Source organism: Trichechus manatus, unplaced genomic scaffold, assembly GCF_000243295.1.
Source record: "Trichechus manatus latirostris isolate Lorelei unplaced genomic scaffold, TriManLat1.0 scaffold00131, whole genome shotgun sequence".
Lineage (NCBI taxonomy): Eukaryota > Metazoa > Chordata > Mammalia > Sirenia > Trichechidae > Trichechus > Trichechus manatus.
The window spans coordinates 1442911-1465831 of record NW_004444067.1 but is presented as its reverse complement, the minus strand read 5'-3'; the positions used below and the strand labels follow the sequence as shown (position 1 = coordinate 1465831).

Here is a 22921-nt window from a genome sequence, read left to right as displayed (position 1 = left end):
CGCCCAGTGACGTAAGGACTGGTTTGGCCCGGTCCGCGCCGTACTCGTGGTCACGCCCCCGGCGCGCCGGAAATAGGGTGCAGAGTTGCGCCGCGCGCTGTCAGTCTCAGTGGCTCGGGGCCGGCACAGTTGCGGGTTCCATCGTGCAGCGCGGGTGCCTCCGGTCTTCTCGGGCTTTGCTGTTGGGAGCGCACCATGGACAAAGACGGTAAAGCGGGGCTGGGCAGGCGGGGGCCACTGAGCCTCAATCGGGGCGGGGTCCCCCACCTCGTACACCCAGACTGGGCACTGAGAGAGGTCGCTTTCCAAGTTCAGGCGGCTCTGCAGGATGTGCTTCCTCTACTAAAAGCTACGTTTCTCTCACTGCTCCTGTATGTAGGGGATGGGCCCTGAGAGTGTCTTCCCATGTCCATCCTCCAAAAAAGTGAGACTTCGGACGAAGTGTGCAGGCCTTCTAAGCCTCGCTTTGTTCATGTGTGAGATAGGAATAATACTCCCTGCTCTACTGGATCTGTTACAATCTAAAGAGTAAGGCACAGTTGACGTACTCGTCTAATACGGTTTTAAAGGTACTTTATTAAGTGAAAAACAAGGAGCAAGCTATTGTATAAAGTACCTTTCCTGTAAAAAAAAATAATAATAAAGGGTGGTGGAACTGTGCATACACATATATGTATGTGCCTGTGTGTGTGTATGTGCTTGAATTAGCCTAGACTGTCCTTGGAAGGATGTAGAAGAAACTGGTAATGGTGGTGGAGTCGAAATCCTCCCAGGACTTGGGGTCAAGGAGAGGAGAGAGAATGACTTTTCACTATCATTTAGCAGAGCTTGAATTTTATACCATTGAACATGGACATCCTTTTCAAAATGAGAGAGGAAGAAAGAAAGCTTGCAAACAGTAAAGTGGCGTCTTTTCAGTTCCCATTAACATTTGCTGTGCCCCTGAAGTTTGCGTATAGCCAAAGCCTTGAAAAGAAAGTATTTCTAAAATTACTTTGTTTCCTAATATTGTTACTGTTGGGTGCCATCGATTGGATTCCAACTCGTAGTGACCCCATGTGAGAGGAGAACCGCCCCACAGGGTTTTTAATATTGTAATCTTTATGGGAGCAGATCTCCAGGGCTTTCTCCTGGGCAGCTACTGACTGGGTTTGAACCACTAACCTCTTGGTTAGCAATTGAGCGCTTAACCACTGTGCCACTGGGGCTCCTTTTTCCTAAGGTTAACAGTTAGTAACAGTGTCTCTTTTTTTCTCCTTTCCCAGAGTTAATTGAATACTTCAAGTCTCAGATGAAAGCAGATCCTGACATGGCTTCAGCAGTGGCTGCCATCCGGACTTTGCTGGAGTTCTTGAAGAGAGACAAAGGTAGACGAAGAGCATCCTCAAATGTACTGGGCCTTAGGAAAGTCTTCTGATAGCTCTTAGAAGTGTAGGAAGTGAGAGATGTATGTGTGCCTCCATAAGGTCTTAAGCTCCTAGCTCACTTTCTTCTTTCATTTAAGCTTTCCTTTTAACCTGGAGAGAGTCCTTAAGGTATCATCAGAGGGCCCCCCTCACGTTTTTGTTTCATTCTTGAGTACTGACAATTTTATTTATTTCCAATTTTTCTATTTTTTTAAATTTTTTGTTGTTGTTGTTGCTGAGAATATACACAGCAGAACATATACCATTTCAGCAATTTATGCATGTACAATTCAATGACATTGATTACATTATTCCAGGACATTCTCTCTAGCACCTGCACAGAATCTGGCACAGGGTATATGCTCAATAAACATTTGTAAAGCTGAAGTATTGCTAAATTTTAAACTTCACAGTTCACTCAATATAGTAGTTACTCTGACAGAAAGGATATTTTACTTATAAAACGGGGTCCCTTTGCCACTGAGTTTATAGTAATGGGGGAGGAGTAATTCAGAAAAGGAGGGTGAGAATGGTTGTACAACTTGAAGAAATTCTGGCATTAATGTCATTAACTGTGATGTGTTAATTCAGGCATCCTCACTGTAAGTACTGGGGTATAGCATGACATTAAAAAGCCCTCAAAAGGGCTGACCTGAGATGCATGTCTCTAAGACAGTCTCCAATGTCTTCCCCTTGTCCTTACAATAACATCCAAATACCTGGGCTTCACCTCCACCACCTTGCGTACCTCCTCTCCCTCTGCTACCTAACTTCCTTCCATCCTGCCCCAATCTGAGCTGTGCTTCAGCCACACTGCCCTCTCCTTGTCTCTCATGCTAAGTTTGTGCCCGTCTCTGGGACTTTGCATTCTGATAGTCTACACCTGGCAACTTTCCCACTAGTTCTTTATGGGGCTGGATCCCTCGTTAGTCTGATTTCAGTTTAAATGGCCCCCATTTCAGGAGGCCACCCCTGTTGTTGTTGTTAGGTGCCGTCACGTAAGTTCCAACTCACAGTGGCCCTATGTACAACAGAATGAAACACTGCCCGGTCCTGTGCCATCCTCACAATTGTTGTGATGCTTGAGCCCACTGTTGCAGCCACAGTGTCAGTCCATCTTGTTGAGGGTCTTCCTCTTTCACTGACCCTCTACTTTACCAAGCATGATGTCCTTCTCCAGGGACTGGTTCCTCCTGATAACATGTCCAAAATACGTCAGACAAAATCTGGCCATCCTCATTTCTAAGGAGCATTCTAGTTGTACTTCTTCCAAGACAGATTTGTGCGTTCTTCTGGCAGTCCATAGTGTATTCAATATTCTTCGCCAACACCATAATTCAAAGGCCTCAATTCTTCAGTCTTCCTTATTCTTTGTCCAGCTTTCATGTACATACAAGGCAACTGAAAACACCATGGCTTGGGTCAGGCACACCTTAGTCTTCAAGGTGACATCTTTGCTTTTTAACACTTGCAAGAGGTGTTTTGCAGCAGATTTGCCCAATGCAATGTGTTGTTAACCCTAAAGTAGTAGCCCCACCGTTCTCATCATTCTGCTTTTTTCTGTCCCCATTACAGTCTGTAATTAATTTGTTTATCTGTGTGCTTGGTTATTGTCTGCCTCCCCCACTAGAAAGGGAGTTCCCTCAGAACAGGGACCCCATACATCTTGTTTGCTGATGTATCCCCAGCATCTAGAGAATCCCGGCTTAGTGTCTGCACCCAGTAAAGATTCGCTGAGTGAATGAATCTCAGTCTCAACAAGGGGCTGCAGTGCTAAAAACAACATCACATTCCTCGTGTGGTCATTCCAGGGGAGACGATCCAGGGCCTGCGAGCCAACCTCACCAGTGCCATAGAAACCCTGTGTGGCGTGGACTCCTCCGTGGCCGTGTCCTCTGGCGGGGAACTCTTCCTTCGTTTCATCAGCCTGACCTCCCTGGAGTACTCGGTAAGCCCTGCCCTCCTGTGTCCCTGTTTGCTAACAAATAAACATTCTCTCCCCCCTCTCATGTTGCTCTTTTCTCCCTAGGATTACTCCAAATGTAAAAAGATCATGATTGAGAGGGGAGAACTTTTCCTCAGGAGAATATCACTGTCAAGAACTAAAATTGCCGATCTGTGCCATACTTTCATCAAAGACGGGGCAGTGAGTAGATGTCTATCATGTGGGGTAATTAGCAGCCAGGGCTCTGGAGTCAAACTGCCTGAGGTAAAATCCTGGCTGTGCCACTGACTTGCTCTGCAACCTTGGGCATGTTCCTGAACCGCTCGGTGCTGCTATTTTCACCAATGTTAAGGGTAATAACAGTACCTACCTCATAGGGTTGTAAGGATTAAGTGAGTTAGTATGTGTAAAGGGCTCGGGACTCTGCCTGGCACATCTGCCTGGCACATAGTAAGCTCTCTATAAATGTAGATGGTTATCATAAACAGGAGCCCTGGTGGCACGGCTGTTGGTGGCTCGGCTGCAAACCCAGAGATTGGCAGTTTGAACCCACCAGCCGCTCTGTAGGAAAAAGATGTGCCAGTCAGCTTCTGTAAAGATTTACAGCCTTGGAAATCCTATGGGCACTTCTGCTCCGTCCTGTAGGGTCGCTGTGTGTCGGAATCGACTCGACAGCCATGGGTTTCATTAAAAACAGGCTGAGAAAAATCCTGGGATAGCATGGAGGGTTCTGGATTCAGTGTTTTTCACTCGAGCCCAGTGGTGCAGTGGTTAAGTGCTCGGCTGCGAACCAAAAGGTCGGCAGTTTGAATACACCAGCTGCTCCTTGGAAACCCTATGGGGCAGTTCTACTCTGTCCTATAGGGTTGCTGTGAGTTGGAATCGACTCAACGGCAGAGGGTTTGGTTTTTTTGGTTTGCTCAAGAAGTATCTTTATTACTGGACCCATACTAAGTTAATCTGATTTAAATCAGCCCAGAACAGCTCTTGTTTCGGGTTAATACTGAACATTCTCCCAGTGCAGAGTAGCACTGGATTGAGGTGTTCTTTTTAACTTCATTTCCAATATTACTACAGAGATGCAAAGCCGCCGAGCATTTGCGTTGAGTGAGGAAAGGCCGGAGCTGCAGGTTGAGCCCGTCTCCCCACAAAGGGCCAATAAAGCTTTTATAATGCCTCTCCCACCAAGAGAAGTCCTTTTTGCCGCCTGAGCCTCCACTGACCACAAAATTACTGACGTGCATTCGACCTTTAAGTCTTGTCCTATTTTTTACCCTTTTCCCAGCCTTTGAAGTACAATGTTAAATAAATAATGTAAAAGATGTGAGCAAAACTTGTACAAACGACAGTTGCAAACAAAGCTGTTTTGGGGCCAGATAGAGGCCGGTGAGGACGGCCTGTCCCCGAGGCCTCCCCTCTGCAGTCAGCACGCCGTCGCTGCTCCGCAGGCTCGTTGGCTACAGTGGCGTTTTGTGTGCACACCACCTGCATTAGCACCAACTCAGGCTGTATTTAGAGCAGAGCTGGAGTCACTAGGGGGGTGCAAACAGCTAACGTGCTCAGCTGTTAAATGTAAGGTTGGAGGTTCAAGTCCACCGAGAGGCACCTTAGGACAAAGGCCTGGTGATCTGCCATTGAAAACCCTATGGAGCGCAGTGGGGGTGGCTTGAGTCAGAACTGACTTCACAGCAACTAGTGTTTTTATAGAGATGCTCAAACTTGAACCTGCAGATGAGTCACCTGGGTGTCTTATTAAATGCAGAGTCTGATTCAGTGGGTCTGGGGTAGGGCCTGAGAACCTGCATTTCTAACAAGAAAGGCGCTAGAGAACTAGCACCTGTCCATCTTGCATTACACTCCACTCTGTTCCTTAGAGCGGAGGTTATGCACTAATTGTCTGCAACTGTATTTAGCCCACGAAGGTTGTGTGTATCCCAGTGTTTATCAGATTTTTTACATCTGTTACCAACATTTAAATACTGGATTTCTAGCGTCTCTAGAAAAACCAGATGATCTGGCCACACTGGAGCAGAGCGGCTGACTCCCCTTGGCCTCCCACTTTGCTGCCGGCCCCGCCCAACTCACTGCATTTATTCATGTTACCTGCTTGTTGCCTTTCGGCGCACGTATGCAACCCATGTCTTAGCAATAGGAAAACCAACCCAAAGGAACGAAATGCAGCCTCCAGATACAAAGGCTCAGGGGTCTTGTGAGTAGCGCTGCATGGGAGTTCCGCTTGTGCACCTGCTGAGGGAAGGGGAGACCCTAATACATCCCTCTGGCAGAATCCTTTTTCAGCTTGTCTGTGGCCTTGACCCTCGGTGCACTCTAGGGAGCTCCTTTCTGACGAAGCCTTAGGTTCCCAGGAGCGAGCGTCACCATGGTGGACAGCGTGGGTGAGCACCGGTAAGCTGCCGTCTGACACAGCTCTCTCTGTCCACAGAGGATATTAACTCATGCCTACTCCAGGGTGGTCCTCAGAGTCCTGGAAGCAGCTGTCAGGGCCAAGAAGCGTTTCAGTGTGTACGTTACAGAGTCGCAGCCGGATCTGTCGGGGCAAGTATCTTTCCATTCGGTTATGTGCCCAGCAGTCACTTTCAAGAGCAAACTGAGGATCAGAATCCATCGTAAGAGGAGCAAGAAAGTGGCTCCCATTTGCCAGTCAGCCAGCATTGCCTTTGTGCCCTTTCCTGCCCCAGGAAGAAAAATCACTGTGAACTTGTTTGTAGTAAAGGATCTAGAGTTTGTATGTTTTAAGTAGTTGAATCTGAGAAACAGAAAGAAAGTGACTGAAAGATTGTTTTCTTTAAGGGTTAGGTAATTCACATCTCTACGGACTCAGGATAGAAGCAAAACTTTCCCCTTTATCCTGAATTTGTATCTTACCTAGAGTCCCCAAGAATACCGTTTTCCTGAAATACATACTTCCCCCTGAAGAACCCGAGTTTCCTTAGTCCAGCGTCTTGCGACTTGCCCCTTACCCCATCGTTAACTGAGTTTCAACCTGATGTGATTTATCACTCTCCAAGTTAAGTGACTCATCAGACATCACTATGGGGCCTTCTATGACTTTCTCTAATGCTCTCAAAATGTCATCTTCAGTAAGAAAATGGCCAAAGCTCTCTGCCACCTCAACGTCCCTGTCACCGTGGTCCTGGATGCTGCTATTGGGTAAGCAACAATCTTTCCCGGCTTCATTCATCTTTCTTCACCCCCAGGTTGGCTCAGAGCAGAGTTTTCAGATTGAAAGTTTGCATCCCACTCACAAAACTGCACAGGTCACATCCCACCTCTTAATTAAGTAGCTACATTAAGGTAGCAAGCTCGTTGTTAAGTTAGGCCTTGATAATGCACGCAGGAAAGGGGGCTGCAGGAGTTGAGGGGAATGGGAGTGGCAGATGTAATATTATGGATAAAGCGGCTCGTGCATTTTAAGAGCAAGATGTAAAGGCTGGTTAGGGTCAGAACCTAATTAGTGCTTTCTTCACATCCTCAAACACGGAGTGGCCTCAGTGGCACACCGGGATCATTTATTCACCCAGGCAGCTTCTCTCCTGAGACCAAGGTCAGCCCATCCCTGGATGGCCAGTGACCTCACAAGAGAAAACGGGAGTCATAATCTCTCGGAAAGAAAAGACAGGATACAGATGACGAGGGAAATTAGGAAGGTGTTTCAGAGTACATATTTTGAGGAATTCCACTGATTGTTCATTTTAAAAGGTAAATTTGCCTCTGCCCTACCAGAAAAACTCAAATTGCATAACACACACTAACTTCAGACCACAGCAGAATTTTTAATTTTTGAGTTGTCTGTAATAAGTGGAAAACAGAATGCATCACACCTAGCAAGGCCAAATACTGTATCGTGAAACTCTTGCTTCAGTTACACACGTACGTGTGTGTGTATGTACTGCAAGGTGGTGTAAATTGTGTCTTATTGTGGGGTCGTGATCAAAGAAAGCCTTAAAGGCTCTAGTAACAGGACTAGATGCCAATGGTGGATGGTCTCTGGTGCTCAGTGCTCTTTGGAACAAAGGTGGTTATGGGAAGAACTTACCATGATGAAAACAGAACATTGATCTTTGCAGATGATAGTGCTATTAACGAGCCAGGAAAAAAAGAACATAACCTTTTTTTTTTTTTAATTTCCTTAGCTATATCATGGAAAAAGCAGATCTTGTCATAGTTGGTGCCGAAGGAGTTGTTGAAAACGGAGGAATTATTAACAAGGTAGGAGCATCACTTCACAATTCTTGGACAAGGCATGGAGATGCATTGCTGAGTAGGCCACTGACACAGGAATATATACTAACAGCACAGTCCGTCCCCTGATCCTGCTCAGCTTCAGGACTTCATCACTGTACTGAGTTGTTCCCTAGTTCCTATAAGCCGTTGCAGTGGTCCATCAAGAGAAACGTTATTTTGGTCAAATTTCCTTCTGCTTTGGTGATTGGTCCATGAAAATTAAGAGAATGTAATTTGTATTTACTCAAAACAGGCTTCAGTTTTGTTTTGTTTTGTTTTGTTTTGTTTTGTTTAAATTGGGCATATTTGACCTGAACATATCTTACTACAATTTCTCTATCCATCACCTGACTTGGAAAGGTTTCGTGAAAGGTTAGTTTTTTAAAAGGTCCCGTTTGATTCCAGAGCCAGAATTAGGTGTATATCGTGTTCATTCACACGTTGTCTGTTACTTCCCCTTCAGACGTACAGGACTCATCCTCTTCCATTTGCTCTGACTTCCCAGATTGGAACCAACCAGACGGCTGTGTGCGCCAAAGCACAGAATAAGCCTTTTTATGTGGTTGCAGAAAGTTTCAAGTTTGTTCGGCTCTTCCCACTCAACCAGCAAGACGTCCCAGATAAGTTTAAGGCAAGTGTTTTACACTATCTGAAGGGGTATTTGAGTTGAGACTGAAACCTTTGAAAAAATACAGTGCTAAGAGTTTTGCAGTTTTCTCCAGTACTTGGGATAGAAAGATAAATTAGCAGCTGTGGAACTTAAGACTCACACATTTGTTCCCAAAATTTTAGTCCACTGGTTTCTCATTTACTTAAGCAGCTTGATACATGTGCTGAAAGGAGGCGGGGAGAGCTAGCGGTTAGAGTCCAAGCTTTGGAACCAAACTGTCTGGGTTCACCTCCCATCTCTACCACGTCCTTCCATGTGGTCTTGGGCAGGTCTTTCAGCCTCCCTGAACTTCAGTTTCCTGATCTGTGAAACAGGTTAACTGTATCTGACAAGGTAATGAGGATTGTAGGAGACAATCCAAGGGAAGAGCTTAGCACAGTGCCTCCCACGTGGTAATCTCTGTAACAGTGTTCTCTTGAGAGGCTGAGGGAGTTCATCCAGCACAGGATGGAAGGGGAGAGGTGGTTTGGGATTTCCATTCCACTCAGGCCCCTGGGCAGCATGCCGTGACCCCAGCAGCACCTGGCCCTCCTCGGCTCTATGCTGTTCAGCTGCCTCCTCCCCATTTTCTGAGAGCACTTTCCAGGAGGAGTGCACTAACCGTTCAGCTACCTCACCCGTCCAGAGCCCTAAACGTGCGGCACAGCTAACACCTGCTTTCCTCTCCCTCAGTATAAGGCAGACACGCTGAGGTCTGCACAGACTGGCCAAGACCTCAAGGAGGAACATCCCTGGGTTGACTACACCCCCCCGTCCTTAATCACACTACTTTTCACAGACCTGGGCGTCCTCACCCCCTCAGCAGTCAGCGACGAACTCATCAAGCTCTATCTATGACCACTGCAGCCTTCTGTGCCTTGGGACCGTTTCTGTAGCTGGGGCAGGGTGACTAGCCTCTTGACCCCTCGTGAGCCAGGCCAAACAGAATTTTTTTATGGAGATCTACGGACTAAGAATTTAAAATCATAAATCTTTTTTACTCGTTTCAGTCCCATCTAAAGTGTTTTCATGGTTCTCCTAAGACCCAACCTAAATTTCACTTGAGTTTTCTAGAGACTTCACTCATTCTCCGTTCCCAGAAATACGTTAGTTATCGGCTGCTTGACAAATTGGCAAGAGAGGACGTGCCCAAGTCCACCTCCCCTCATCGTCCCCTGCACGCCAGACTGATTGGCCAAAAGCATCCATAAACGACATAAAGGCCTAAAAGCAGCGTTCCTGACTACAGCCAGGCACTCTTCACTACATGCCTACGAGCCGGCCAGGACACGAGTTATGTACGGTGCCTTATAGGAAGGCAAAAAACACTTGGTGAATTTACATCAGACTCATGGTGGTGAACGCAGGCCATGGGCTGCCATCACCTCTCCGAGATCAAGCCAGACGAGTGGACACTGTACCAGGAAAATACGCGGGAAGCCGACAGGCCCTCAAGCAGTAGCAACCCTTCGTGACTCCCGACTTACAGGGGTGCCTTCGGGAATGTCTGTGAAGTCAAATTCTGTATCTGTGAGAGACACGAATTTCCTTTAAACACGTTTGGGTCCTGAACAGCTTTTAAAAATTGTACTTGGGAATAAATGCAGCATCTTTTCAAATTATACGAAAGATTGTGATATGCTGTTGCATCAGTACTGAGCAGGCCGTCTTGGTGACAGCACCATGCAACCACATTCACACACTTGAGACAGTCAATTAGAGAGATCTGTCATTTATCCCAGACGGCACAATAAGGTGTGTTTTCTTTCTCAGAATATGACTTGCTTCCTCGATTTTGCAGATATTCGCCACTACAGCAGTACCGGGTACTATCCTTAGGAAACACCCAGCAATGTCCGCACCCTCCGCAGGGGCTCTGTGCACACATCCAAGAGAGAACCCAAGCCCCAGGGTTAGAAAACACCCCCAGGGATGCCAGGGCTCTGGATATACTAAGGAACAAAAAAAGGCTAAAATCAACTACATTTTAGGTATTTTAAAAATATGTGAAAAATTGCCACAGAAATACGAGCTCTTTAACTGTAGGTGACCCATCAAAATAAATACTGGCGTCTATTATTTACACTCAAGTAGTCTTAGGCTTTCTTCCATTAGACTTTTTTCAAGACTGGTATGTTTTCTCGTAAAATATTCCCGAGTATAAAATCCCTCTCATTTCTCCCCGGACTGAACGACGGCTTTCGGAGACGTGATTACTCAGCGTGGCTATCTGTTGAGGCCGTGGTCTGCAGTGAGGGCAGCCGTGAGCCGTGCGCCGAGCCTGGTCGCCGCGTTCCCCGCACGTCCCTGTCCGCTCACGCAGTACACCAGAGACGCTAGGATCAGCAGTCATTTTCCAAATCTGAGATCCTGAAATCTGTCTTGATTGTCCTTCTGCCACTTGTCAACAAACCCTTCTCAAATTCTTCTTCAGTGATTTTGCCCTTTTTAAACTTTTTTAAGAGTCTTGTATCATTAAGAAGTTCCTCCATGTCCTCATCTTCGATATCAGAACCCTAAGTGCAAAAACACCAACAAACTCCTGAATTTCTCAGAAATCGTGTTGTAAGTAAAATCAGCAACTTTTTATCAGAAATTATTTGCTCTCAGGTTAGCCTGCCACAAAGACAGCAAGTTCCCCACCCCAGCTAGCAACTTAATACAGAATGTGACGGCCCAGTATAATCCCCCACATAATTCCTATAAAAGATTCTATTACATCAATTCATAAACAGATTGTTCAGGATTCCACACATTGAATACTTAATAAGGAAAACTAAATGTTACCTCTTCCCTTTTCCTTTTTTCATTCATTTTTTTCTTCTTTTCCCTTTTGGCCTTCTGCTTGGACCAAGCTTTGTTTTTTATGAACTTTCTTCTCCCTTCGTTTTCTGTTCTCTCTTTTCTTTTTTGCTCCAGTACCTTCTGCCTCTGCTTTTCTCTGACTTTGTCTTTAAATGGAATCGTGTCTGTATTAACATCCACAGGCACAAAATCTGGAAACTGCTTCCCTTTCAGCTCTGGCATCTTGGGCATCTTCAGCAGGGCAAAACCTCGAGCAAGACTAGCAAAATCCAGATCTGATGAAACCAAAATATCAGTTAGCACCTCCAAACTACCACACTAGGAATCAACACTGGAAGATTCCTCACCATATGACTGTTCTAACTAAAGGATTTAATGGATTTATTTCAGTCAGAATTAATAAAATAATTGCCTTTTTGCAAGGTCAACAGGAATACTCAGCAACCAGTGGCCAGTTTATTGTGTCTGCTTAAAGTCTACAAACAATTCCTTTTAAGTGTTTAGAAAACATGAACCCTGACACATGCCTAACGTTTTCCAAATTGAGGTGAAATTCACATAACATAAAACTCAGGCCTAACATTTTTGTAGGACAAATTTCCAAGTTCAAATATTTGTAAGACTACAACATTACATGTGGTAATATATATAGATCGGTATTTAAGGTGGAGACACTCATGTGAAGGAAATTTCCCTGCAGCTCACCTTTGAGCCTGAAGATGAGGTTGCACTCGTGCTTCACGTAGGCCTGGACGTACGACACAAAAGCTTTCATCCCCTTTTCAAACACAGCTCTGTCAGCCAGGGCCATGGCCTTCAGCTCTGGAAGAAGGTCCGCTGTGTTTTTCTGCAGCCTCATCTCCTGCAGGGGGCACTACAGAGCCCACAAGCTCACTGTCCCAGGCTAGAATCACCCCGCACGCAATGCTCACTCACCCATAAAGCCAAAGGCCTGAAGCTCAAATCCAACCCAAGTTATTCACCTAGTCCATAAATTATTTTGAAATTTTTTTAAAGAAAATTTTAAAATCACAGCTCACATTTCTGGTAGCTGAGTATGGCATCATTGGGTCCATGGGCCCAGGCACTGACCCTCAGCTAGGCTGAGCCATGGCCACCACCCTGGATGGAGCTTTGCCTCAGAGCCTCAGACCCGACCCGGTGCACACATTTATATCATCAGCTAGCCTCAGTAAGCCTGCCACCCCTAACCCAAGTTTCTAACCACTTACTAGAACTTTCTCAGCTACCCTGTCCCTGGGCACTGTATCAGAAAAGAAGACAGCATACCTTTTGGTTAATTGCAAGGAATTTGACGTAGGACTCTTCCATGGGAAGGAGGAACACCAGTGCGCTGCCTCCATGGCCAATGCGGGCAGTGCGGCCGCAGCGATGCACGAAGGCACTGTGGACACATGGTGGGGCGCGGTCACCAGTCACATGTCATGATGGCTGAGTGGGCACAGGCCTCAGCAGCACAGCTGACATATCTAAATGAGGGAGGAGCCACCAGACTCCCCACAGCTCAGTCCCCGACCCGGGCCCCTCACTAGTCTTAAAGGAGTTGGCAATTACGTGTATGCTGCAAACAAGATGTGATTCTCTAAGAGACGTCTAATGTCAACTTTTAAATGTATCCCCTTCTAGCTGATCATACAGGTAGGGTATGTTCCTAGTAGGAAATGGGGGAAACAAGGAAAAGTATTAAAAAAAAAAACCTGAAAGCCCACCACCCAGAAAGAACCATTGTTATCACTTGAAGGTTTGTATTTACAGGCATTTTCCTATATTTAAAAGCATGTATTAGGAATATATGCCCACTTCTGGAGAGAATAATTGAAATTTTCATACATGGTGTTATATATTGCTTTTTTCATTTAAATACTCTACTATATACATTCCTTCAAGAACTTAAAAAATATCTAAAAGTATTTGAAAATATCTTAATTGTTGCATATGGTATCAATAGAGATATACCAAAGGTTATTCACCCATTTGCCTATTTTTGTTGCTAAAAATAATTAACATTTTGATGAGCATCATTCTATGTCTACCTTCCTCAGGACTCCCATTTCTGTAGGTCAGATTCCCCGGCAGAGAGGGTAACACTTCATCACCCTGTACCTTGCATTGCTGGGAGGGTCGTACTGCAAAACCCAGTTGACTTCAGGAATATCGATTCCGCGGGCCATCACATCAGTGCACACTAAAATGCCGCTAGAAAATGAGAAAACGCCATTCTGAGCAGGAGGTCACCATCTTCACCATCATCACACTGTCCTTATTGATCTGGACAGTGACGACCCTGACTCACAGGTTCTGGAGTCGCTCAGAACTGAAGAGTTACTAAGGACATTTTCTACTTCCAGGGTTTTACAAACCTGGCCAAGGACTTTAAAGCACTGAATCCATGTACATAACAAAGTCCCAGTGAAAACGTGGGGAAAGACTGTGAAAGGATTGCTTAATGAGCGTATTTCCATTTGGGGAAAAAAAAACACATAACCATAGTGGGGTCTAATCCTTTGTAGCCATTTAAAAAAACAAGAGAAAACTTCCTCCCCTGACTGAGGTAGTTACACGACAGTAAACTGTTATCACTTTGTCCAAAAGAGCGCTTTTAATGTACCGTCAGTGATTAAGAAAAATGGAAAACGATCACTTATATGCACAAACAGAAACGAGCTACAGTCACTAAGAGACCAAAGGTTCCCTCGTGTCGTCTCCGGCCTAACCGCCTACAGAAAGTTTCCATCCCAACAAGACTAATGGATGGCTTCAATTCTGCTCTATTCATGCAACAAACAGTTATCAAAGCCCCCACCGGGCCAGGCACTGGGCAAGATACTAGGGATTCCAGGAGTGAACACAATACACAAAGTTCCTGTCCTTAGAGGGCTTACGATCCAGCAGGGAAGCCCGCTAACTAAGGAATTAATTATAGCTGAGCGTAAGGGGTCAGGACAAAGAACGGAGGCTCTGGGCGTTTGTATCAGAAGATCTGATAAGTGGGCTAGAGAAGAGGTTCCAGGCAGGGAGAACAACATCTGCGAAGGGAGAGCAGACAGAGGGAAAACGCAGTGCGTTTGGGGTCCTGGAAAAGCATGTCTCAGTTGGGAATCTACTGTCTCCCCCTGAGCTAACTCACTTTTGCAATTTGCGGAACTCCATGAAGATCTTGTTGCGCTTGTACTTCATCTTTCCGTGAATGCACAGTATCGTCACACGCTTCACCAAGGCCTCCAGAGCCTTCCCGTAGTATTCCACACAGGCGCAGGTGCTGCAAAAGTGGGAGGAGCCTTAGAGTCACTGGCCACCTTGGCCCTTCCTCCCTTGGGGGAAGGAGTGTCGAGTAATAGATGCAGTGGTGGTGTCACTGGCTGCTGTCACACGGGCCCCCGACTCATGGCAACCCCATGCCCAATGGGATTGGACCCTTGTGATCCATAGGGGTTTTACAGGCTGATTTTCAGAAGTAGATCACCAGGCCTTTCTTCCTAGTCCATCTTAGGATGGAAGCTCCACTGAAACCTGTTCAACATCACAGCAACACATAAGCCTCTACTGACAGATGGGTGGTGGCTGTGCATGAAGTGCATTGGCCAGGAGTTGAACCCAGTTCTCCCACGCAGAATGTAAGCAGCCATCTAAGATACAACAATTGGTTTCTTCCCATCCAGAGCAAAGAAGAGTGAAGAAAACCAAAGACTTAAGGAAACAATTAGTCCAAAGGACTAACGGATCACACGAACCATGGCCTCCACTAGCCTGAGACCAGAAGAACTAGATGGTGCCCAGCTACCATTACCAACTACTCTGACCAGGACCACAATATTAGGTTATGGACAGAGTGGGAGAAAAATGTAGAACAAAATTCAAACTCATAATTAAGACCAGACTTACTGGTCTGATCGAGACTGGTGAAACCCCCGACACTATGGCCCTTAGACACCCTTCACACTTGGAAATGCAATCACTCCCAGAGATCCCATTATAACCATACAGTAGGCAGGCCTACAAAATGAACAATAACACCAGTGAGGAATGGACACCTCACAGCAATCAACTCTACGAGACCAAAAGGGCACCGTTTGCCTAAAAGTGAAGTTCAGAAGGAAGGCAGGGGAAAGAAAGTGGGCAAATGGATTCAAGGAACCCAGGGAGGAAGCAGGGAGAGTGCTGACACATTCAGGGGTTTGCAACCTATGTCACCAAACAAGCTGAGTATAAACTGTTGATTGGGAAACTAACTTACTCTGTAAACTTTCACCTAAACTACAAATCTTATAAAGATTTCAGTCTTTATAAAGATTCCCAAATGTTCCTGCTTTTCCTTTGGGGAGCTGCTTTTTCCCCAATTAGTGGGATTCCCAAGGAGTCAGCAAATATCCCAAGCTAGACCCATCAGAGTCTCCCTCCCAGACACCTGGACTCAAGGACAAAAGGGAGCTGGGGCAGGGCCATCCCAGTAAGGAGGTACCCTAAAGGGGTGGTCACAAATTTCTGCCACGGAGCTTGGGACTCATCTTCCCTCGGGGCTGGGTGCTCAACTTTTTCTCCGAGTCTGTGAGCTTCTTACCCAGCATCCTTCTAATCAAGTTCGCCCCCACCCCTCTTCTTTTAACTGGAGGGATTCCAAAGTGATTTCACATCCTTATCATAAGTCTGGGAGATAAGTATTAGCCCCATTTTGCACAGAAGGAAACTGAGGCTTACAGAGAGACAATGTTAGTAGTGACACAGTCAGATCCAGAACCGGAGTTTGATCCTAGTCCAGTGTTCTTCCCACTAGGCCAGGCTGCAGGCTGACAATATGGGCTAAGCCCTGTCCACCTCAGTGTCTCCTCCTGTACTAAGTGATGGTGCAGTAGTTAAGAGCTCATCTACTAACCAAAAGGTCAGCAATTCGAACTTGGAAACCATATGGGGCACTTCTACTCTGTCCTATAGAGTCGCTATCAGTATGGATCGACTTGACAGCAACGGGTTAGGTTAGTACTAAGTGGTTACAGCCAGAGTCTTCACTGATCTCCACCACAAGTCACATCAGTATGTAATAAGGCGGTGTCTTACACACGGAGGGTCAAAACTCACAGATCTGAAAGCAATCTGGTGGGCCTTGAAATTTAGTGGGACTTGACCAGCATTTTTAAAAAACAGAGTAGAAGACAACAGAACGCATCCTACCTAACAGAGCCTACAGTTCGTGAGGGCTTTGTTTCTGTTTCATGTGTGCATGTGTGTGTGTGCATGGTGTGTGTGTGTGTGTGTGTGTGCATGGTGTCTGTGCTGTGTGGTTTGTGTGTGTGCATGGTGTCTGTGTAGAGTGTGTGTGTGTGTGCATGGTGTCTGTGCAGAGAGTGTGTGTGTGTGTGTGTGTGTGTGTGTGTGTGTGTACCAGGTGGTGTTTCTCACTATGGGTCACAGAGTCAATACAGCTAATGCATTCTACTGGTAGAATGAAATGGAAAAGAAACACAAAATTCTTTTGGGATTGCCAAAAAGCAAAACCACAGCTACACTTGGAGGAGAAAACAAGAAAACCACACAAAACCAGCCCAAAGAGCACACACATCTGTTCCCTTCTCGCACTGTGACAACAGACAACGGGAGGAAGTGACTGTCCAGACACCACCCCAGTCATTTCCCCCTTCGCCTCCCTCCACCACACGGGCTGGAAAAGCTACACGCTCATGTCCTCCATCCCGCTCTGAGTCAGGGGTGGCCATGTGACCACTTTCGGCCCACATATGAAAGCTGAAGTTGGCCGAGGAGGGGTTTCTGAGGATGCTTTTTGCTTTTCTGATGGAAAGGAGCAGACAGCTCACCTTGCTTTCCCCGTTCCCTCTGCCTTTCCTCCCTTACCTGAGCCTCCAATGCGGGCGTGACGGGCGTTACAGTGGTCATCTTAAAACTGCAGCGACAAACAGGAGGGAAAGGCCAAGACGATCGCAGAAACACCGACCCTGACACTACTGGGCCGTAATCAACGCCAGGGACTGCCCACCGCTGGACTTTTAACAGGGAGGATATAGCCTCCTGTTTAAACGGTTAACACACTTCACTGCTAACTGAAAGGCTGGAGGCTCGAGTCCACTCAGAGGTACCTCAAAAGAAAAGCCTGGAGAGCCATTTCTGAAAATCAGCCGCTGAAAACCCTGTGGAGCGCAGTTCTACTCTGACACACGTGGGGGCGCTGTGCGCCAGAGTCAGCTCGACAGTAAGTGGCTGGGACTAAGCCCCAGAGGTTGAGCTTTCTGTTATCTGCAGCAAAAGGCATTCCTGACTGACAGAATTCCAAGCACAAGGGCCCCACGCATCCAGCTGAATCCCTGACTCCCCTCCTGGGGTCCAGGGTTACCTGAAGAAGACCAGGTGTTTTTCCTGCTTATGATTTCGAAGAAAATGCACCAGCTGGTTAAATTTCTCATCTGCCTTACACACCTACAAAATAAGAGGACAACTAATAAAATAAAAACATACATATTGATAACAATCCCTATAGCTATTTTCAGTTTCAGCCTTAATTTCTAAGGAATCTTATTTCTTCCTCAGATAGGACAGACTTCAGCCAAACATTAGTCCAGCTCTACCTGGCTCAGAACAAATGGCAACATGCGCTGTTGCCTGTTAAAGTTCATTCGAAGTCACGAACATCACACAACTGAGAGAAACACAGTCGTTTAATAAATAGTTCAGACACACACTGTCCTGGCCATAACACAATCAATCTCCAGGGTAGATTTTTTTTTATCATGGTAAAATATGTGTCACCCAAAAACTGCCTTTCCGACCACTCTTAAGCATACACTTCAGTGACATTAATCGCAGTCACCATGTTGTGCAACTGTCACCACTCACCATTCCCAAAAGTCTTCCTCATCCCAAACAGAAACCCAGTGACCCTTTAAAGAGTAACCCCCCATTTGCCCCTCCTCACAGCCCCTGGAAACCAGTGAAAAACTTTCATCTCTATGCATTCACCTGTTCTACGTATTGCATATATGTGAAATCATGCAATATTTGTCCTCTTGATGCTGGCTTATTTCACTTAGCATAGTATTTTCAAGGTTCCTTTATATGACAGCGTGTATCAGAACTTCATTTCTCTTTATGAACAATATTCCCTTGGATGTACGTACTGCATTTCATTTGTTCAGTCATCTGCTGACAGATATTTGGGTTGTTTCTGCCCTTCAGCTACTGTGAATACTGCCGCAATGAATACTGGTGTACAAGCATGTTCAGGATAAATTTTTAAAATGCAGATTCTCAGGCAGCATGCAGAGACTGCCTCAGCAGCTCTAGGATTGGACCCCACAATCCATATTATTAAGGGCTCCCTGGGAGATTCTGATTCATGGCCGAGTTCAGACATCACTGCTCCAAGGCAAGGATTCCAGGGAGGAACGGGCATAATCATCTGAAAGACCTCCATGGAGACAGACCCCAGTATCTACTGATAACACAATCAAGTGGTCTACAAAAGCCCTCAAATGGAAACATTAGATTCATCTGAATTCATTTCCCATTTTCACCGAAACCCAATGCTCAGTTTGGAATTTCCTCTCAGGTACTCACACAACTCACTTCCATGAACGCAGCCCAGCACAGCCCAACAGCAGCCACCGTGAGCGTGTCAAGCCAACGTCCGTTAGCACTAAGTACGACGTCCCGTCCTAGGCCTTTCTGTGGACTAACGAATCAGTCCTCACCACAACACTGTGCGGTTGGCACCACTGTCAGCTATTTCACAGGTGACGGCACCCAGGCCAACTAGTCAGGGACAGAGCCCAGCTGTGAGCCTGGCTGCTCCCTTCAGCCTTGGTCGGAGCCGTCAGCGATGGCACCCCTCCCACTTCCGAGGAGCCTGTCGGATCTGAAGCGCCAGCTCCAGCCAGCTGTCTCAGAGGCAGTTTCTGATCTACAGACCTGTTCTACCCTCCATCTTCCCACCACGTGACACAGAGGACGGCCGCCTCGTCGACCTTACGGTGCACAGCAACAGGGACATGCCAGCTGCCAAACCACCCACTTCTCTGGAAACACGTGGCCACGTGCAGGAGCTGAGGAGCCCCCCAAGGCCTAAAGGAAAGCCCTGTCACCCCGTCAGCGATGTAGATGGCCCTGGTCAAGCAGCGACACCTGCCTGTGGGCTCTTCCAGTCCCCAAGGCCACCACCTCCGGTGTGGGGTCCCCTTCAGCTGGCCACACTCTCTGCTGCCCCTTGGCCATTCCAGTGATGGGGCAGAATGAAACAGCAGCAGCTGCGCTACTAAAAATTGTTTCCAAGAGCCCTTCCATTGCCTGGTGAGGAAGCTATTACGGCAGCTAGGGCTTACTGGTGAAGGAACCCTGGTGGAACAGTGGTAAACACTTGGCTGCTAACCGAAGGGTCAGCGGTTCTAACCTACCCAGCAGCTCCGCGAGAGAAAAGACCTTGCAATCTGCTTCCCTAAAGATTACAGCCTCAGAAATTCTATGAGGCAGTTCTCCTCTGTCCTGCAGGGTTGCTATGAGTTGGAATTGATTCAATGGCACACAACAGCAGGGCTTACTGGTATAAAATCAGCCATTCCCAGACGCAGATCAAAACAGAGAACCATTGTGTTACAGAGCAGAACGTTTTAACCTGACACTGTCTCCTTTAGAGCGATTCTTTTCCTTGACTGTTTCACCTGCACGTCTGGCTATGCCCTCTGCGATTCAGGATGGAACACGCTCTGCTGGGCCTGGGGGCCGCGGTGTTTCACTGTGTCTGGCACCCAGCACACTCAACGCATGTACGCTAAAAATGTTCGAGAACTGGGGGACAGGAGGTCCAGAGAACCCGTCCTTTGTGCCAATATCAACTTATTCACTCCTGCAACAAGTTAGACCACCTATGCCATTTGCCCTGGCTCTGTCCCCAAATGCATTTTAAAATGTGCCACGGATAAGCATTTCCTAGATTCGCTTTCCCAGAACACAGCGAGCGAGTCCCTACCACACTCATCATCTGACTGAATTCCAGGAGCAGTCAAGAAGGAAATCCAGGCGCTCACCATGTAGTAGTTCTCCAGGCGGGATGGCGTTTTCTGGGTACTGCTGGCTGCCACGCCCTTCTCCTTCACCGAGATGCGGACGGGATTCCGGAGGCCCGCTCGCACCAGGTTCTCCACTTCCTGCGTCTGAGTGGCAGAGAATAGGCCCGTTCTCCTCTGCTTTGGCAGGAACTCCAGAATGGTATTTATACTGGAAGGAAAAGGCTCACACTCAGCCCTCACCTGACTGCACCATCAGCAGGCAGTACCCTGTGATGCTGGCTGTGAGCTGCCGTCGAGTCAGCCTCCGATTCACGGTGACCCCACCACGCACAACGGAACGGAACACTGCCTACTCCCGTGGTCAGTCGGGGATAACACCACTGTGAGCCAGAGGGTTTTCACTGGCTGATTTCAAGCCTCCACTGACAGACGGGTGGTCTCCCGCATAGCAGGCAAGAACTCTACCACCGAACCACCACGGTCCTCTCACGACACTAGACAGACATTTAAGAGACTAGGCGGGAAGCCACGAGTAACATCAATGGGAAGCAAGCTTACAGGCAGCGTTTCTTTTCTTCTTTACACTTTTCTTCATTTCTCCAAGGTTTGTATGACATAATCATAGAATTACATTTTATAATGGGGCACCATTAAAAGAAGAGTGAAATCAAAACTTTTTGAGACTAAAAACTATTGAACTGGACCCTTTAAAATGGCTGAACTGTATGATACATGGATTATTTCTCAATAGTTTTATTTTTGTTTAAAAAAAGCATTTTTTAAGAAACCATGAAAAAATGCCCTTTAAGAATCTCGAAGATTAAAGAAAGGTAAATTCATCAATTTACACTTAGGAAACGATCAAAACCATAGCACCATAAGCCAAATGTGTAAGAAAACAAGTGCACTGTTGGCGGGAGTATAAACGGGCACACCTTTGGAAGAGAACTTGACAATATTAAAATTATAAAACCACATGCCCTCTGACCCTACAGCAATTCTATTTCTAGAAATTTATTCTACGGATGTTCTCAAACATGTGCACAAAGACACACGGGAAAGAATGGTCACTGCGGCATGGTTTATGGACGGAAAAGACTGGAAACAAGCTAACATCCATCAACAGGGAACTGGCTAAATAAATAAGGGGACATTCATATAATGCAACACCATCCAGTTCTTAAAAATTAGGTGGATGTATGTGCACTAATACAGAATGACCTCCAACAGCTGTTAAGTGGAAAAAAAAAACAAGGCATAGAACAGTGTAGATAATATGCTACTATCTGCTTTATAAAATTCTATATTAATTACATATTAGTGTAATTAACAAATATTCTTATACATACTAAAAACATCTTCTAAAGTATACATAAGAAACTATTTTAAAAAAATTGCTTCTAGAAGTTCAAATTCTCAAAAAAGTAAAAAAAAATAAAGTTAAATCCACCACAAAGGATAAGAAAGGAGACTCTATACTGATTAGAGTCAATACACCAAGAAGACCTAACTGTAATAAATACTTACGCACCAAACGACAGGCTCCAAAAAAAAAAAAAAGAAGTTCAAATTCTCAAAGAACCCACACTTACTGGGCCCTGTGAGATTGGAGGAATCCCCGAGACAATTGTCCTGATACACTCTAAACTTTGAACCACAACTATGCCTGAAGTCACCTTTTAACTAAACAGCAGACTAACTGAAAAAGGAAAGAACAGTGGCCTTGAGTACACACTCTTTTAAAAAACAGACTGTATGAGACCCAAAGGTCAACCATTACCCCAAAGCACTGACGGGGGCTGGGGGTGGGGGGCACTGAGACGAAGTTAATGGGAGTGAAACTATTACAGTAGAAATAATGAGAATGTTGACACAATAGGAAGAATGTAACCAATGTCGCTGAACAATGTGTGCAGAAACTGTTGAATGGGAACCTGTTTTTCTGTGTATACTTTCACCAAAAATACAACATTTAAAAAAAAAAGAAACCGCTAAAACAAAAAAATTCTTCTGCAGAAGGGAACGGGGGTCAGGCACTGTTTGTCCTTTTCATCATATGCATGTATTGCTTTTTTGAAAAAACGTTTTCTTAAAAAATAAAAATACTTAGTCATGAAGTAATGATGGAATTCAATTTTGCTTTCTTCTCCTGCCCAAAGCAATGAAGGCCAAAATCAAGTACCTCGCCTCAAACCCCATGTCCAAAAGTCGGTCAGCTTCATCCAACACCAGGACGTCCAGGGATTTCACACAGCTGGCCAAATCCAACCCCTCGGCCTTCCTCCGGAACATGTCCTCCAAGCGGCCTGGAGTCGCCACAATGATGTTTCCACTGTGGAAAGAAGGTTAACACCGTTGCCTTCTCTGGACTGCGAGAATTTTTCATGCATGATGCTTACTACCAAGATACCGTGTTTTATATCCCTCAAAAGTCATCCAAATCACAGGTAAGAGAAAGAATTCCTAAGAGTGGGAAGAGGGTGCTGCAGGGTAGAAAGAGGATGAGCTGAGGACACAGATTTGGGTTCCAGGCTGTGTAATCTCACATCACGATCCAGATCCTGCCTGGTGCCTCTTTGTAACTAACATTTCACTGGAACGCGACCACATCCATTCGTTTACCTACTATCTATGAGAAGTTTTACTCTATGACAGCAGGGCTGAGTAGTTCTGGCAGATTTTCTGGCCCACACCGACAGCCAGGGAGGAGCAGGGAGCCACATCCAAACTCCCTTCTCCTCTGCTGGGGATAAGAGTCAGGTGAAAGTACAGTGTTCATCAGCACTTTGTGGGAAGGAGCCAGCACAGCAAAATGGGAGGTTGGCCTAGAGATACAACTTTTTTT

General features: G+C 46.1%; 2 protein-coding genes across 2 annotated transcripts in view; one reads left to right on the top strand and one right to left on the bottom strand.

Annotated features, from left to right (window-relative positions):
* Window positions 1-77: 77 nt before the first annotated feature.
* On the top strand, window positions 78-9202 carry EIF2B1 (eukaryotic translation initiation factor 2B subunit alpha). The gene is made up of 9 exons (XM_023739248.1): window positions 78-208; window positions 1266-1367; window positions 3218-3354; window positions 3436-3552; window positions 5795-5907; window positions 6454-6522; window positions 7506-7581; window positions 8102-8227; window positions 8939-9202. The coding sequence occupies exons 1-9, from the start codon at window positions 196-198 to the stop codon at window positions 9101-9103; spliced, it is 918 nt and encodes a 305-aa protein (XP_023595016.1). The 5' UTR covers window positions 78-195; the 3' UTR covers window positions 9104-9202.
* Window positions 9203-10567: 1365 nt separating this feature from the next.
* Window positions 10568-22921, bottom strand: part of DDX55 (DEAD-box helicase 55) — a 15885-nt gene continuing 3531 nt past the window's right edge. Inside the window, exons 6-14 of the mRNA XM_004384992.2 lie at window positions 22259-22408; window positions 20095-20284; window positions 17412-17494; window positions 14199-14330; window positions 13175-13267; window positions 12341-12455; window positions 11756-11924; window positions 11033-11325; window positions 10568-10761 (exon numbers count right to left, since the gene is read on the bottom strand). Of these exons, the coding sequence (XP_004385049.1) occupies window positions 10588-10761; window positions 11033-11325; window positions 11756-11924; window positions 12341-12455; window positions 13175-13267; window positions 14199-14330; window positions 17412-17494; window positions 20095-20284; window positions 22259-22408 (1399 nt within the window). The 3' untranslated portion in view covers window positions 10568-10587. The remainder of the gene's footprint in view (window positions 10762-11032; window positions 11326-11755; window positions 11925-12340; window positions 12456-13174; window positions 13268-14198; window positions 14331-17411; window positions 17495-20094; window positions 20285-22258; window positions 22409-22921) is intronic.